The 14,349-nt window shown below is 42.3% G+C and overlaps 1 protein-coding gene across 1 annotated transcript; it reads right to left on the bottom strand.

The window, feature by feature from the left end:
- Positions 1-12,530: 12,530 nt before the first annotated feature.
- Positions 12,531-13,886, bottom strand: LOC147446285 (uncharacterized). Its single transcript, XM_086524687.1, has one exon. The coding sequence runs from the start codon at positions 13,884-13,886 to the stop codon at positions 12,531-12,533; it is 1,356 nt and encodes a 451-aa protein (XP_086380813.1).
- Positions 13,887-14,349: the final 463 nt, after the last annotated feature.

Below are 14,349 nucleotides of genomic sequence, written 5' to 3'. Positions count from 1 at the left end.
CCAAAATTCAAAGGTTGAGTCCAAAGGTCAACCCTAGGGAAAATTGGATGCTTTGTGTGTGCCCTAAAAGTCTTTGCACATCCCTACATGGGAGGGGGCGAGCCCCAAAGCTAGGGGATGAGAGAGAAAGCCACACACACACACACAGGCTCCCTTTACACAAAGGGAATGAGGGACACATGTCAGCTCCCTAGGCCAGATGTCCACAAGGTGTGCCCAATTCCTATTGGAAGACCCTTGAAGTGGACCAATGAGAATTAAGCTAGAGTAAATCTAGTTTAATTAATTTAAAAACATTTAATAAAAGAAACCAATAAGAATTAAGTCTCCTAGAAGACTATTGGGCAGTCTCCCAAGGGGTCCAATGAGCATTCAGGAGCCCCATGGCTTGCCTGATTCCTATTGGCCAGGAGGCAAAGGGGTCCAATGAGAGTTTAGTTTAATTATTTAATTACCTAAAGCTCTCACAAAAGGGGAAAGGGGGACACATGTCTAAAGGCTATCACTTATGCTGCTTAATTCCTATTGGCTTGACCTGGGGAGGTCCAATGAGGCAAAAGCCAGACCTATTTAGCAGCTAGGGCTCGCCCAAGAGAGAGAGGGGGCTGATTTTTGCTTGGCATTGACACACACACACTCACACTTGACCATGTGTGAAGGGAAAATACTCTATCTCCTCCCAAGCTTTAATGGAGAGCTCATCACCTACTCCAAGCTTGTGAGATAGAAGCCTACATCAACACTCTCTTGGCATGTGGATGCAAATCCAACCAAGAGCCAAGCTTCAATGCATGCTCATCTTCTCTACCAAGCTAATTACTAAGCTAAGCTATGCTAATATGAGTGATTATGTGAGGAGATGTACATCTTTCTCGTAAGATACTTCTTTTTCCTCTCAATCTACTCTCATACCCTGCTAGCTCTCACCATCTTCGAAGGTGTGTGAGGTCTTGGGTCTGAGAACGGGGATAATTCAAGTTGTGTTTGATTAAGTGTTTTGCTTGGTGTATGAAGCTTCCATCTTCATTGCACTAGCTAGTCTTGAAGGAACACAAAGAATTGTATTGTACAATGTCTCTCTTGATGGGAGAAATCATAATACAAAGCCTTTTGGAGGGGGGACCGGCTCCATGCAAATCCGGTCCTCAACTGTTGTCAATAGCTTAATTGCTCTCTCTTTTGAAAGTATTGTCGATGCTATCTAACTAGGTGTTATGCTTTTTGTTGCTCTCTCCACCCAAGCACTCTTGAAATTCTCATTAGGAATCTATTCTAATGAAATGCCCACTATGTTCATGCTAATTTCCGCTACACATAAGATTCTAGGCCATTAAATGTTACATTGGTATCAGAGCTCAAGGTTTCTCTTTTCTTGCTCAAGAAGGGAGGTCCTCAAGCTAGCTACAAATGGTTGGTATTATTAATTGCCTGTGAGTAAGTAGAATAGGGATTTTTTAGCCTTGCAGTGCGCCTGCCTTTGTGCAGTTAACGGGGCATCACCGTCGAGAGCTATGGTCTTAATAGTGGAGTCCTACGGGGCTTGCCTATGGCTTAACCACTATTGAGCTATTAGAAGCTTGACAGGAGCCGGTGCTGTCTTGGTGTGGAAAGACCCTCTCTTCTATTCCTTGCAATTAATGGTATTCGAGCCGCGGGTACAGTAGCTTGAGTGCTTTTTCTAAAGGGGTAAAGAGGAGTAGCAACTAGGGCTTGAAGTGCCAAAGTACACCTAAAAAGTTTACACCTAAAAGTTGTTAGAATGGCTGACAATAGTAAAGAGAGTGAAATTAATGTTGATAACTTTGATTTTGCTCATGAGCAAGCTACTAATGATGCTTCAATGCTTGTTAACTATCTTGTTTCTAGGCTTCAACAAGCCATGGGCAATCCATCTCTCCAAAGTGAAGTGCAACGGCAGCTCCGTGCTCACGGGATTCTCCAAGCTCATCACCATGACGAGAGAACACCTAGGAAGCCTCCTTGTGAGACTACCAAAAGAGGTCTCTCTCCGATTCGGGAAGAAGAAGAGAATCCATATGAAGGGCTCAAGAACTTACTTCTTGATGATGCATCTCCTTCCCAAAGGAGAACTCAAGAGCCTCCACCGAAGGAACGAGAAAGAAGCGAGTCTTCCGCCACCTCGGCGGAGATGGCTCCACGAAGACGGCGGGCTAAACGCTCTCCATCACCACCAAAGCGGAGAAGACCATCATATTCTTCTCCTCACCACAATTCAAAGAGGGATGATAAAAAGCAAGAGAAGAAAAAGGCGAGAAAGAGGACACCCTCTTCTCCATCTTCTTCATCCTCTTCCTCTTATGAAAGCTATGGTGAAGACGACAAAGATCAAGACAAGAAAAAGGCGAGAAAGAGGTCACCCTCTTCTCCACCTTCTTCAAATTCTTCACCTTCTGAAGAAAGTGATGGTGCAACTTTTGAACCATCAAAAAGAAGAGGCCATAGGAAATCCTATGCCGCATGGAAGAGGTCGTCCAAGCTGAAGAAATTCAAAGAGGGAGGGAAGAGCATCTCTTTCCTTACCTATGATGGCACCTTCGGTGCTACAGACAAAGTTTTGGCCTTTATCCAGCAATTCGATGCGGCGTTTGGAGATGAGGGCTTCACGGAGTCCTCTAAGCTACGCCATGTAGCTATGCACTTTCAAATGTCCGCCAGACAATGGTGGTCTAGCCTACGAGCCAACGGTGAAGCTCCACGAACATGGAAGGCTTTAAGAGCTTCCATTATGAAGCAGTTTTTGGCCACCAATGCCAAAGACAAAGTACTCACCGAATGGCGAAGCTTAAAGCTCTCTCCCAATGAATCCATCCACAAATATGTAGACAAGTTTTGGGACCTACAACTCAAAGCCACTGTCTTCAAAAAGTTGGATTTTGGAGAGCAAAAGCAACAATTTTGTGCGGGCTTAACCGAAGAAATGGCGGAGTATGTCAACTCCCAAAGGCCACGTACCATATCGGCGGTAATACACCATACTATGGTGGCCTCGCGAATCAATTTCCAAACGGGGGGTAAAAGAAATAATAAGCCCCCGGAAAACAAGGGTTCCAATGAGCCTAAGGGGAAGGACAATGTCCAAAAGTCTCCTAAGGGCAATTCCAACAAAGCTAAAGAGAAGGGAGTTTACAAAGGAAAGAATAAACTCTCTCCTGAAGAGCTTGAGCGTTATCGTAAAGATAACCGGTGTTTCAAGTGCGGCGAACAAGGGCATGCGTACCGCGCTTGTCCCCAAAAGAACAACCGCCAAGATCCTCCTAGAGCTTCTTTGGTTGAAATCCAAGAGGAGGAGATTCATCAAACTCACCACAAAGGATCTCCTCTATGCCATGCTTGGGGAAAGGTAAGAGAACATGATTCTTTTATTCTCTTTGACCCTGGTTCTACTCACAATTTCATATCTATGGAGTTAGCCACCAAGCTAGGCATACAATCCTACGAGATGGGAGATATCCTACCCGCAGACAGTGCCTTCAAGGGGCAAGAAGCTTCAGTCACTCCCTTAATCGGGAAATTGAGGCTTCATGTCCAAGGCTATGTGGACAAAGAGGACTTCTTTATCTCTCCTCTCAAGCATGAGGATGTAATCCTAGGGGCACCATGGTTTGACCGCCTGGCTGCCGATGTTAAATTTCTTGAAAGGAGAATCTCCTTTAAGTTCAGGGAAAAGGACATGTATATAGATGCTAAGGAGATGGGTAACACCATCCCCATTGTACATACACCAGCTTTCAACAAGTCAATAAAGAGCTCTATTTCCGTGTACATGATTTTTGTTAAAGATTCTCAAAATGAACCTAATGCTTTAACAAAAGAAAATAAAAGCAACCAAAAGGAATTAGAGTTATCCAATTTTCTCAAGGGGTTTCAAGATGTTTTTATTGACGACATCCCTTGTGAGCTACCTCCTAAACGAGGTAATGACGACCATGCAATTGAACTTCTTCCAGGAAGTTCACCGCCTAACAAACCTCCTTATAGAGTTTCTCAAGCTCAACAAGAGGAGATTATGCGGCAAGTGCATGAGTTAGTTGAGAAGGGCATGGTTAGGCCTAGCTCATCTCCATTTTGCTCACCTGTGCTATTAGTGCAAAAGAAAGACGGCACATATCGTATGTGTGTCGACTATAGAGCACTAAATAGGATCACTATCAAGAATAGGTTTCCCGTTCCACGGGTAGAAGACCTATTTGATAAGCTACAAGGATCGACCTACTTCAGTAGGATTGACCTAAAAAGTGGCTATCATCAAATAAGGATAGTTGATCAAGACATTGTAAAGACCGCATTTCGTACTACATTTGGTCTTTACGAATACATTGTCATGCCTTTTGGCTTGACTAATGCACCAGCCACATTCAACCGCTTGATGGAGAAGCTGTTCAGGCCTCATCGAACCTTCACTGGAGTGTTCTTTGATGATATTATCATCTACTCTAATTCATTGGAGGAACACAAGCAACACCTCCAGGTAATATTTCAAGTTTTAAGAGAGAATAAACTTTATGTTAATCGAAAGAAAAGTGAATTTTTCTTGCAAGAGATTCAATATTTAGGTCACATTATCTCTCAAGATGGAATCCAAATGGATCCATCCAAGTTAGAGGTAATAAAAGGATGGCCTAAACCAAGGAATCTTCATGAACTAAGAAGCTTTATAGGTATGTGTGCATACTATAGACGCTTCATAGAAAAGTTCTCACGAATTGCGGGACCATTACATGACCTAACAAAGAAAAATGTTAGGTATACGTGGTCTGCTAAGGAGAACAATGCTTTCGAAAAGCTTAAAGAAAAGCTTATCTCTCAACCTGTGCTTACACTACCGGATCTCTCAAAACCATTTGAGGTCCAATGTGATGCTTGTGGTGATTGCCTTGGGGCTGTTTACTCCAAGAAGGGCACGCCATAGGCTATGAGAGTCGAAGGCTCGACCCTATTGAGCAAGCTCTAGGCATATACGAAAAAGAACTCCTTGCAGTTCTACATGCCTTAGACTCATGGAAGCACTATTTATTGGGGACTCCTTTCATTCTGCGAACGGATCACCAAAGTCTTAAGTACTTCATGACGCAGACCAAGCTTTCCGACAAACAAATGAGGTGGGCAAATTTCCTTTCGCAATTTCATTTTCATATTGCTCACATTGCTGGCAAGCATAATCAAGTAGCCGATGCACTCTCAAGACGACCGAGAGTGAATGCGGTTTCCATAGCAACTCACAATGATCTATCTTCAATGATAGATGAGTATGCTATTGATCCCGATTTTAGAGATGTGATTTCAGCCCTTGCATTAGGGAAGAAAGAAGAACCATTTACTTTACAAGATGGTTATCTTCTCTATGGCAATAGACTATGCGTTACTAACTCACTACGTGAGAAAGTAATGTATGAATCTCATGCTCCCCCATATGCGGGGCATAGAGGGATTCAGTCTACCCTAAAGGGAATTGAAACATATTTCTATTGGCCTACCATGAAAGTGAACATACACGAGTATGTTTCCAAATGTGTGGTATGTCAAAAGACAAAATTTGATAGAGGGAAGCAACTTGGATTGCTTCAACCCTTGCCAATCCCTAATTCACCTTGGGAGAGCATATCCATGGATTTTATCTTTGGATTGCCTAAGTCTATCCATGGGAATACGGGAATATGGACGATAGTAGACAGGTTCAGTAAACAAGCTCATTTTATACCTGTCAAAAAGACTATCAAAGCCCATCAAATGGCAACCCTCTTCATTTCACAAATTTTCAAGTACCATGGCTTGCCAATGTCCATAGTGTCGGATAGAGATCCTAGAATGACCAGTAATTTCTGGAAGGGTCTCTTTGAGAATTTAGGAACAAGGCTAAACTTCTCTTCGGCCTATCATCCACAAACTGATGGCCAAAGTGAAATAGCTAACCTAACCATTCTCGATCTACTAAAAGCCTATGTAACGGAAGTAGATCAAAGATCCCAATGGGAGAAGTACTTACCTTTAGTAGAGTATGCTTACAATAACACTGTACATACTTCCACAGGAAAAGCACCTTTCGAGGTAATTGAGGGAAGATCAAAAAGTCCCTTGCTACTTAAGGTACATGGGAAGATCTTCGCTGCAGATGAGTATAGCCGAGACCTACAAGAATCTTTCCAAAAGATTAAGGATGCTATCTCTATCTCACAGCAAAGGCAAAAGGCTGCTGCTGACAAGCACAGAAGAGCCCAAGCCTTTAAAGAAAACGATTGGGTCTTGTTAAAGTTTCCCAAGGCTCGATTAAGGCACACGTCGGGCAAGAATCCTACGGGCCACCAAAAGTACTATGCTAAACTAGCAAAAAGGTACTATGGTCCCTTCCAGATTCTTAGGCCAATCAATGAGATGGCCTATCAACTTAAGTTGCCCAATCATTGGCTCATACACAATGCTTTTCATGTGAGCCTCTTAAAGTCTTACAAAGAAGAGCCACCTCAAGAACACCCTATTGAAGACCCACCGGAGATCGAGGACCACGAGGAGGTGCTGCAGCCCGAGTCCATTCTCCGACATGAAGACAAGGTATTAAGAGGCGGTAAGACTATCCGACGATATCTTATTAAGTTTAAGAATTATCCTTTTGAAGATGCTAGATGGATGCAAGGCATACAATTAAAGGATAACCTAAACCTTGTCAATGCTTACAATGCTTCCCAAGAGTAAGCAAATGTACAAAATGTTAAAAATGAACAAAATTTTTTGTCTTATAAGACTCTCTTTTTCTTTATTTGTGCACAAAAATGAAGTAGTATGCATGCTTAGATCAAGTTTGCGGAGACGACGTCTCCCAAACACCAAGTAGAGCTTGTCACTCTACTATGAAAAACTGATAGGACTAATGTGCAGACATGCTTGCGGCAGCCTCAGGCTCTCAAGCGCCAAATGGACTAGTCATCCATTATGGAATGATGTCGTAGGGTAACATAGGGATCCTCTACCCGCTAAGAAAAGGACTCATGCATATGCTTTATCTTCTCTACACCATAGTCGAGGACGACTATGATTTCAAGAGAGAGGTAATGTCATAATAATCAATATCTAATTCTCCTAAATGATTTTCTCATATTAAACTGATCATTTAATGTGGGGAAGTGCCAAGGGAGAAAAAGCTAGAATATTGGTTAAGCTAGCAGACCGGCCACAGTAGGGATCCAAAGGAGGGAAAATAGGGATCCAAAGGGGGGGCCATCTGCAAAAGAGCCATGTGAAACAATGGGCCAAAAAGACCCTAAGGTTCAGCCCATTAAGACTTCCAAAATGCTAAGGTTCCAAAATTCAAAGGTTGAGTCCAAAGGTCAACCCTAGGGAAAATTGGATGCTTTGTGTGTGCCCTAAAAGTCTTTGCACATCCCTACATGGGAGGGGGCGAGCCCCAAAGCTAGGGGATGAGAGAGAAAGCCACACACACACACACACACAGGCTCCCTTTACACAAAGGGAATGAGGGACACATGTCAGCTCCCTAGGCCAGATGCCCACAAGGTGTGCCCAATTCCTATTGGAAGACCCTTGAAGTGGACCAATGAGAATTAAGCTAGAGTAAATCTAGTTTAATTAATTTAAAAACATTTAATAAAAGAAACCAATAAGAATTAAGTCTCCTAGAAGACTATTGGGCAGTCTCCCAAGGGGTCCAATGAGCATTCAGGAGCCCCATGGCTTGCCTGATTCCTATTGGCCAGGAGGCAAAGGGGTCCAATGAGAGTTTAGTTTAATTATTTAATTACCTAAAGCTCTCACAAAAGGGGAAAGGGGGACACATTTCTAAAGGCTATCACTTATGCTACTTAATTCCTATTGGCTTGACCTGGGGAGGTCCAATGAGGCAAAAGCCAGACCTATTTAGCAGCTAGGGCTCGCCCAAGAGAGAGAGGGGGCTGATTTTTGCTTGGCATTGACACACACACACACTCACACTTGACCATGTGTGAAGGGAAAATACTCTATCTCCTCCCAAGCTTTAATGGAGAGCTCATCACCTACTCCAAGCTTGTGAGATAGAAGCCTACATCAACACTCTCTTGGCATGTGGATGCAAATCCAACCAAGAGCCAAGCTTCAATGCATGCTCATCTTCTCTACCAAGCTAATTACTAAGCTAAGCTATGCTAATATGAGTGATTATGTGAGGAGATGTACATCTTTCTCGTAAGATACTTCTTTTTCCTCTCAATCTACTCTCATACCCTGCTAGCTCTCACCATCTTCGAAGGTGTGTGAGGTCTTGGGTCTGAGAACGGGGATAATTCAAGTTGTGTTTGATTAAGTGTTTTGCTTGGTGTATGAAGCTTCCATCTTCATTGCACTAGCTAGTCTTGAAGGAACACAAAGAATTGTATTGTACAATGTCTCTCTTGATGGGAGAAATCATAATACAAAGCCTTTTGGAGGGGGGACCGGCTCCATGCAAATCCGGTCCTCAACTGTTGTCAATAGCTTAATTGCTCTCTCTTTTGAAAGTATTGTCGATGCTATCTAACTAGGTGTTATGCTTTTTGTTGCTCTCTCCACCCAAGCACTCTTGAAATTCTCATTAGGAATCTATTCTAATGAAATGCCCACTATGTTCATGCTAATTTCCGCTACACATAAGATTCTAGGCCATTAAATGTTACAACATCCCCGATAAGAAGCTCCTCAAGGACAAAGTGTACGTGATTGCATTTGGAGAGATTCCGTCTCTCCCCATCTATCAAAAACAGTGCAGAGCTTCGGCGGCGGCATGGCCCCTCTTATCCTTAAGCTGTAGTGTTGTCCGACTATCTAGTATAGCCGCCCTCTTCTGGTGCCCCTCTCTCTCCCTCTCTCTCTCTCTCGGAGTCATCAGGGCTATAGGGCACTCTTTCACATTGAAAATGTAGAGGTAAATCTCAAATTTTGTAGGTGGGATTACACTAAACCTTGGTTTTTTTTTAGCATGTTCCTTTGTCTACATACTGGGTGGATTCTCTCTCTCTCTCTCTCCTCTCTCTCTCTCTCTCTCTCTCTCTCTCTCTCTCTCTCTGTGTGTCTCTCTCTCCCTCTCTCACACACACTCTCTCTCTCTCTCTCTCTCTGTTGTCTAGCTAGAGAGAGAGACAGAGCTCTCTCTCTCCTTTCCTCTCTCTCTCTCTCTCATGCTTGATGAGAGAGAGAGAGAGTGGTACTGTGTGTGTTTGAAATTTATAAGATGGAAAACATGAAAACCTTTATGCAGCAACCTAAACAAAAGTCATCACAACATATTTTCAAACTAAATTTGCACTAACATATATATAGTAAGTGATATTTCCCATGTCAAGAAAAAAAACATGCGTAGAGACTTAAGATTTATACGCTCAAAAGCGTGGTCTACAACATGCCCTGCTGCGGTATCGAACCACCCATGGCCCACGATGTAAAACACATCTACCAATCACTGGAGGAAGAGATCCTAACACAAAAACACGTAGGAACCAAGCACCGAGACTAAGATTCTGAGCAAACATAGCATTAATTGGACGGGTTCTGCCTAACTCTGCAATGGTGACACGTGCTCTGAATCCTCTCTGAATAGCAACTTGAATGTAGCACAGTAAGCTCGGATCATATGAAGCATGATATATACCCACCATCAAAAATTCTGGGTAATACTGTGATCTATAGCCAAACAAAAAGCTATTAGTATAGACATTTATTTTGATACACAAAAGCTATTACTTTACTATATCAACATCAACATTGTTACCTTGCTACATCCAAGTCCTCGAGTAGATGAATCACCTGCATGGCTGTGATTGGACCCCTCCATAATGGTGGATCTAATACATAATCGTTGACTGTGAGATTTAAATTCTTTAAAGTATCGAAATGTCACAAACACACATATACAATATTTTACCTCGGATGTGTCGAGGTCGTCTCCCTAGTGTGTAAGTCACAGAGGCGTTAGGATCCATCTTCATTCATACATATACATATACATAAAGGATTAGAAATTCATGAAAAAGCACATGAAGCATAAATCTCTCAACACTAATAAATCTTAGTCAATTGTTCCAGCGAATATACCTTGCTTGAGGCTACACCATGTTTCATAAGAAGATACTAAGCTTGTAAATGACAAAGAAATAGTTGCGAGAGTCACCGTGCTTTTTTATTGGATGAAACATATCCAGCCACGTTAAACCCCATGGCAAGGGGGTGGCAGGGGGCAGGTCAATTGCAACACCTCTTTGTAGACAATGTTAGAAGTGTATGTTCTTTGATCTCCATGTCTACTAATGCTTGTTAAGTGACTATCACCAACCACAACCTTGATGGCAGAAGAGGATCTCACGCGAGACATTGCCACATATAGTTGACCATGGATGAAAACAGGTGTTGGGAGATACAATCCAAGAACTCCCAATGTTTGGCCTTGCGCCTTGTTGATTGTCATCCCAAAAGCACAACGTAGAGGAAATTGGCGGCGTCTCAGATCAAAAGGGAGACCTTCTCTAGATCCCATGAGAAAATCAATCCTTGGAATGAACACTGCATTTCCTGCATGTGACCCTGTAATGATTTCTGCTTCAATCACTTTGCTGTGGAATTGCTTACAAATCAAGCATGTCCCATTACAAAGACCACTTCTTGGATCCAAATTGCAAAGCAACATAACTGGAGCATTCTGTTTCAATTGTAAAACATGCGGTGGAAAGCTTCCCCCAAGATCTAAACTATTTACAAACTCACTTGTGAATAAAATGCTATCACAATTTGATTCACACACTAAGTCCGCACTGACATATTCCTTATAAGTACCAGGAAATTGCTGCAAGCCCAAATTGTTTATAGTATCCACCTCCTTGTTCCGTGGAGCCAAAATTGCTCTATCCTTGAAAAAAGATGCATGGCAAGTCTGTGTTTCAAGGTCTCTATATATGCAAGCAACCAATGCTTGCAAATTATTTTGTGGTAGCATCATGCAAGCCGGTAGGGCCACATTATCAAGTATGTCCCCATCACAAACATCGCCATTACCAATATCAAGTGTCCATTGCACAAACTCTCTTTCAATAACATTACTTAAACAATTGACCACTCGCATATTCTGTGTTAGATGCATGATTTCTGTACGTTGCCAAATGCATGAGTGGCACAAAGATGCATTAACAATGTCTTCTCTTCCCCCTTTGCGCACAACAGGTAATATCTGTCTAAAATCACCACCAAGGAGGAGAACCTTTCCACCAAACAACATGTCATTTTTCATGACATCTTTTAGTGTCTTATCAAGAGCCTCAAAAGCGTGTCTATGAGCCATGGGGGCTTCATCCCATATGATCAGTGAACTCATTCGCAACAGCTCAACAAGCTGGCTGTTTACTTTGATGTTACATGTGGACTCAGAAGTTATATCAAAAGGGATCTTGAAGCTAGAGTGTGCAGTCCTTCCGTTGTTGAGAAGCTGTGCTGCAATCCCGGATGATGCACATGCCAAAGCAACTTTGGACTCTCCGCGTATCCGAGAGAGCAAAGCATTGTAGAGATAAGTCTTTCCCGTTCCACCTGGCCCATCCAAGAAAAAAACAGTCCCTCTGCTCATGCAAGCTGCTTGTAAAACCCGATTGTAAGCTTCCCTTTGCCCAACATTGAAAGATGATTCCATTCGAGCAGACAATACTCTTTGTTCCTCTCTGTTATACATGAACTCTTCAGCAAGCACTCCATGCTCACTCATAATTTGCAAGGTGTGATCCACCTGGGGCATTCCAGAATAATCCGAGAGCCTCTTTCCATAGTGTTGAAGCATTGTCTCTAAGTTTGAGAAAGCTTGGTTCTGTGCCATGTGTTCACAGATATTCGCATCATTTGTGCGAACCCTCATATGATATACATGGTCCTCAAAAATCTCCTTACAGAAGCGATTCCACAATGCACCAGGATGTATTGGTTCACAAAAAACCAAAATGACTACAAACAGTAGGCGCAATTGTTGCCCTGTTTGCTGAAAAGAAGCTTCTTCCAAACAAAGAAACCATTCATCATCGACTTGCAGTAATCCTCGTGCATTACATGTTTCTTTAAATGTGTCATATACTCGTCCATTGAAGGTTCTAATATCCTCAAAAGACTTACATCCTTTGCACATGTTGAGTAACATACGCAAATAGTACAAATCTCCAGCATTGGGAACAATGTGGTACATTCTTCCAATCATGTCACCAATCTGTCTTTGAGTCCATGTTCTACTTGCTGGCTTCCAAACCCACTTTGTTGGGAAGTCTCTGTACAACAAATCGTTGGCCTCTGGATATTGTTGATTTGCAACAAACCACTCAGTGAGTGTTGTCTCTTTGCTGACATCTCCCTCCACCACACTCTGTACAGTCGCTCTGTCGCTAAAGATGACTTGATTTTGATGAGGCAAATGAACTTGGAGCCGTTGTATGTCAGGTTTCTCTTGATGCATGTGAAACCCAATCATACGCCAGATAGCCTCAGATGCTGATACATATCGATCATTAAGATAGTTTGTAACTTCATTTAGAAGTTACAACAGTGGCCCTGTCATGTCCCTTATACACATACTTGTAGAGATATTTCATAGCGGATATAGTGGAGCAAACCTCCACATTGATATGTGCATTGTACCTTATTGTCAAAAATGGATTGTATGGAACAATCCATTTATTACTCATTTGCACTTTATTATGAACAACGTAATTTCCATCATCCCTCCTCATGTACGTTGGGTATCCATCCCTAGCCACAGTAGTTGATGCACTGAAGCTTAGAGGATATTTAAACCTGCACTTCCCATCTTTCATACATGGAGCATTCTTATTCAAGTTTCCACACGGGCCATGCACATTACACCAACTGATAACATCATACAAATGTGGAAACATTACTTTATCAGGAAGCTCCGCACACACAATCTTATCATAATGCAACGTCTCTGTTGGCTTATGCTCAGATTCAAGTATCAATAGAATGTGAGCATGAGGAAGGCCTCTCTTTTGGAACTCAATCATAGAAATGTGTCCAATGACCTTACTAAAAATAGCTCTCTTAATCAGCAAGCCCATCAAATCCTTGAACTTATGGTAGAAAACACGGGCAGTAAGATCAGGACGATCATTGGATGTTTGTCCAGGCAGTAATGCATCCTGTATCTCCTTCCATCCAGGATTGCATGTGAATGTAATGAAGAGATCAGGTTTTCCTCTCTTGCGTACAATTGCCATGGCATCCTTGTACAGCTGGTGCATATAGCGAGGGCCACCAACATACGAAGAAGGCAATACAACCCTTCTTCCAACATTAGCACCCAAAAACAGTTCTCTATCATCCCTTGTTCCATCTCTTGCTCCAACCATATCTGTCAAGCCTTGATACACCTCACTGCGAAGTTCACTTTGATGATTACGAACCCACAAAAGCCTCAACTCCTCCATACAACTATATGCATCAACAATATATTGTTGTAGTAGCCTACCACCACGTAAAAGACATTGTGTCATGTCATCTCTAATTTGCAATGTATACTTGTAGAAATCCATTGTAGAAATATACTTTGTAGTTCCATTTACTCGCTCTCTGCTTACTTCCGCTCTATTCACTTGGGGTATGTAAGGATTCCAACCTTCTTCACCATTTGGAAATAACAACACATATAATAGAGGCATGTATGACCTATGGCAATTTGAGATTCGTTTTAGACCACCACCCAAAAGATTCAACACAATATCACGATGGCCAATGTTGCTCTCTTCACCCTGACCAGGCATGATTGCAGCAACTTCCACACTTGTTGGAGCAACATATTGCCAGCCATTTGTCTGCTTCTCAGTAATGACCATCCTAATCTCCGGAATATTGGAAGTTTGGACCATTGTAGCAAACCCCCTAAAAGCTTGAACATACGGATTTACTCAATGCATCATGGATTGAAAGCTTTCCAAAACATCTGGTTTGAGTTTAGAAACATGACTCATCCTGTTTTGCAACTCATTCTCAGTGTCAAAAAAATACAACTGAGCAAAGCGAGGGATTTGACCTGATCGCTCTTCTGGCATCAATGGACCAATGTTATGATAAATAAATCCATGCACCTTGAAGGTATAGATTCCTTTTCTCTGGCAGAGAGATTCATCTATATGAGCTCCCAAAGAAGCAAATGCCAACACACTATTGTATGCTCTGATATGTTTCAAGAATTTTCTACTTCTAGTATTACCCCCGTGCATCAATTCCCTTTATTCTAAAGGAGGTTCACTTAATGGCGGCAAAGAAACATTTCCTGAGTTGCAACAACTCTTCCCCACAAATGTGCGAATGGTCTTTGCTTCCGTTTTC

Source organism: Adiantum capillus-veneris, chromosome 12, assembly GCF_014529385.1.
Source record: "Adiantum capillus-veneris isolate H3 chromosome 12, ASM1452938v2, whole genome shotgun sequence".
NCBI classification, from domain to species: domain Eukaryota; kingdom Viridiplantae; phylum Streptophyta; class Polypodiopsida; order Polypodiales; family Pteridaceae; genus Adiantum; species Adiantum capillus-veneris.
This window is presented reverse-complemented; position numbering and strand designations above follow the sequence as displayed.

What these genes read in the sequence shown, in the direction of transcription:
- LOC147446285 (XM_086524687.1), bottom strand. Translation starts at nt 13,886, where the DNA reads ATGGTCCAAACTTCCAATATTCCGGAGATTAGGATGGTCATTACTGAG.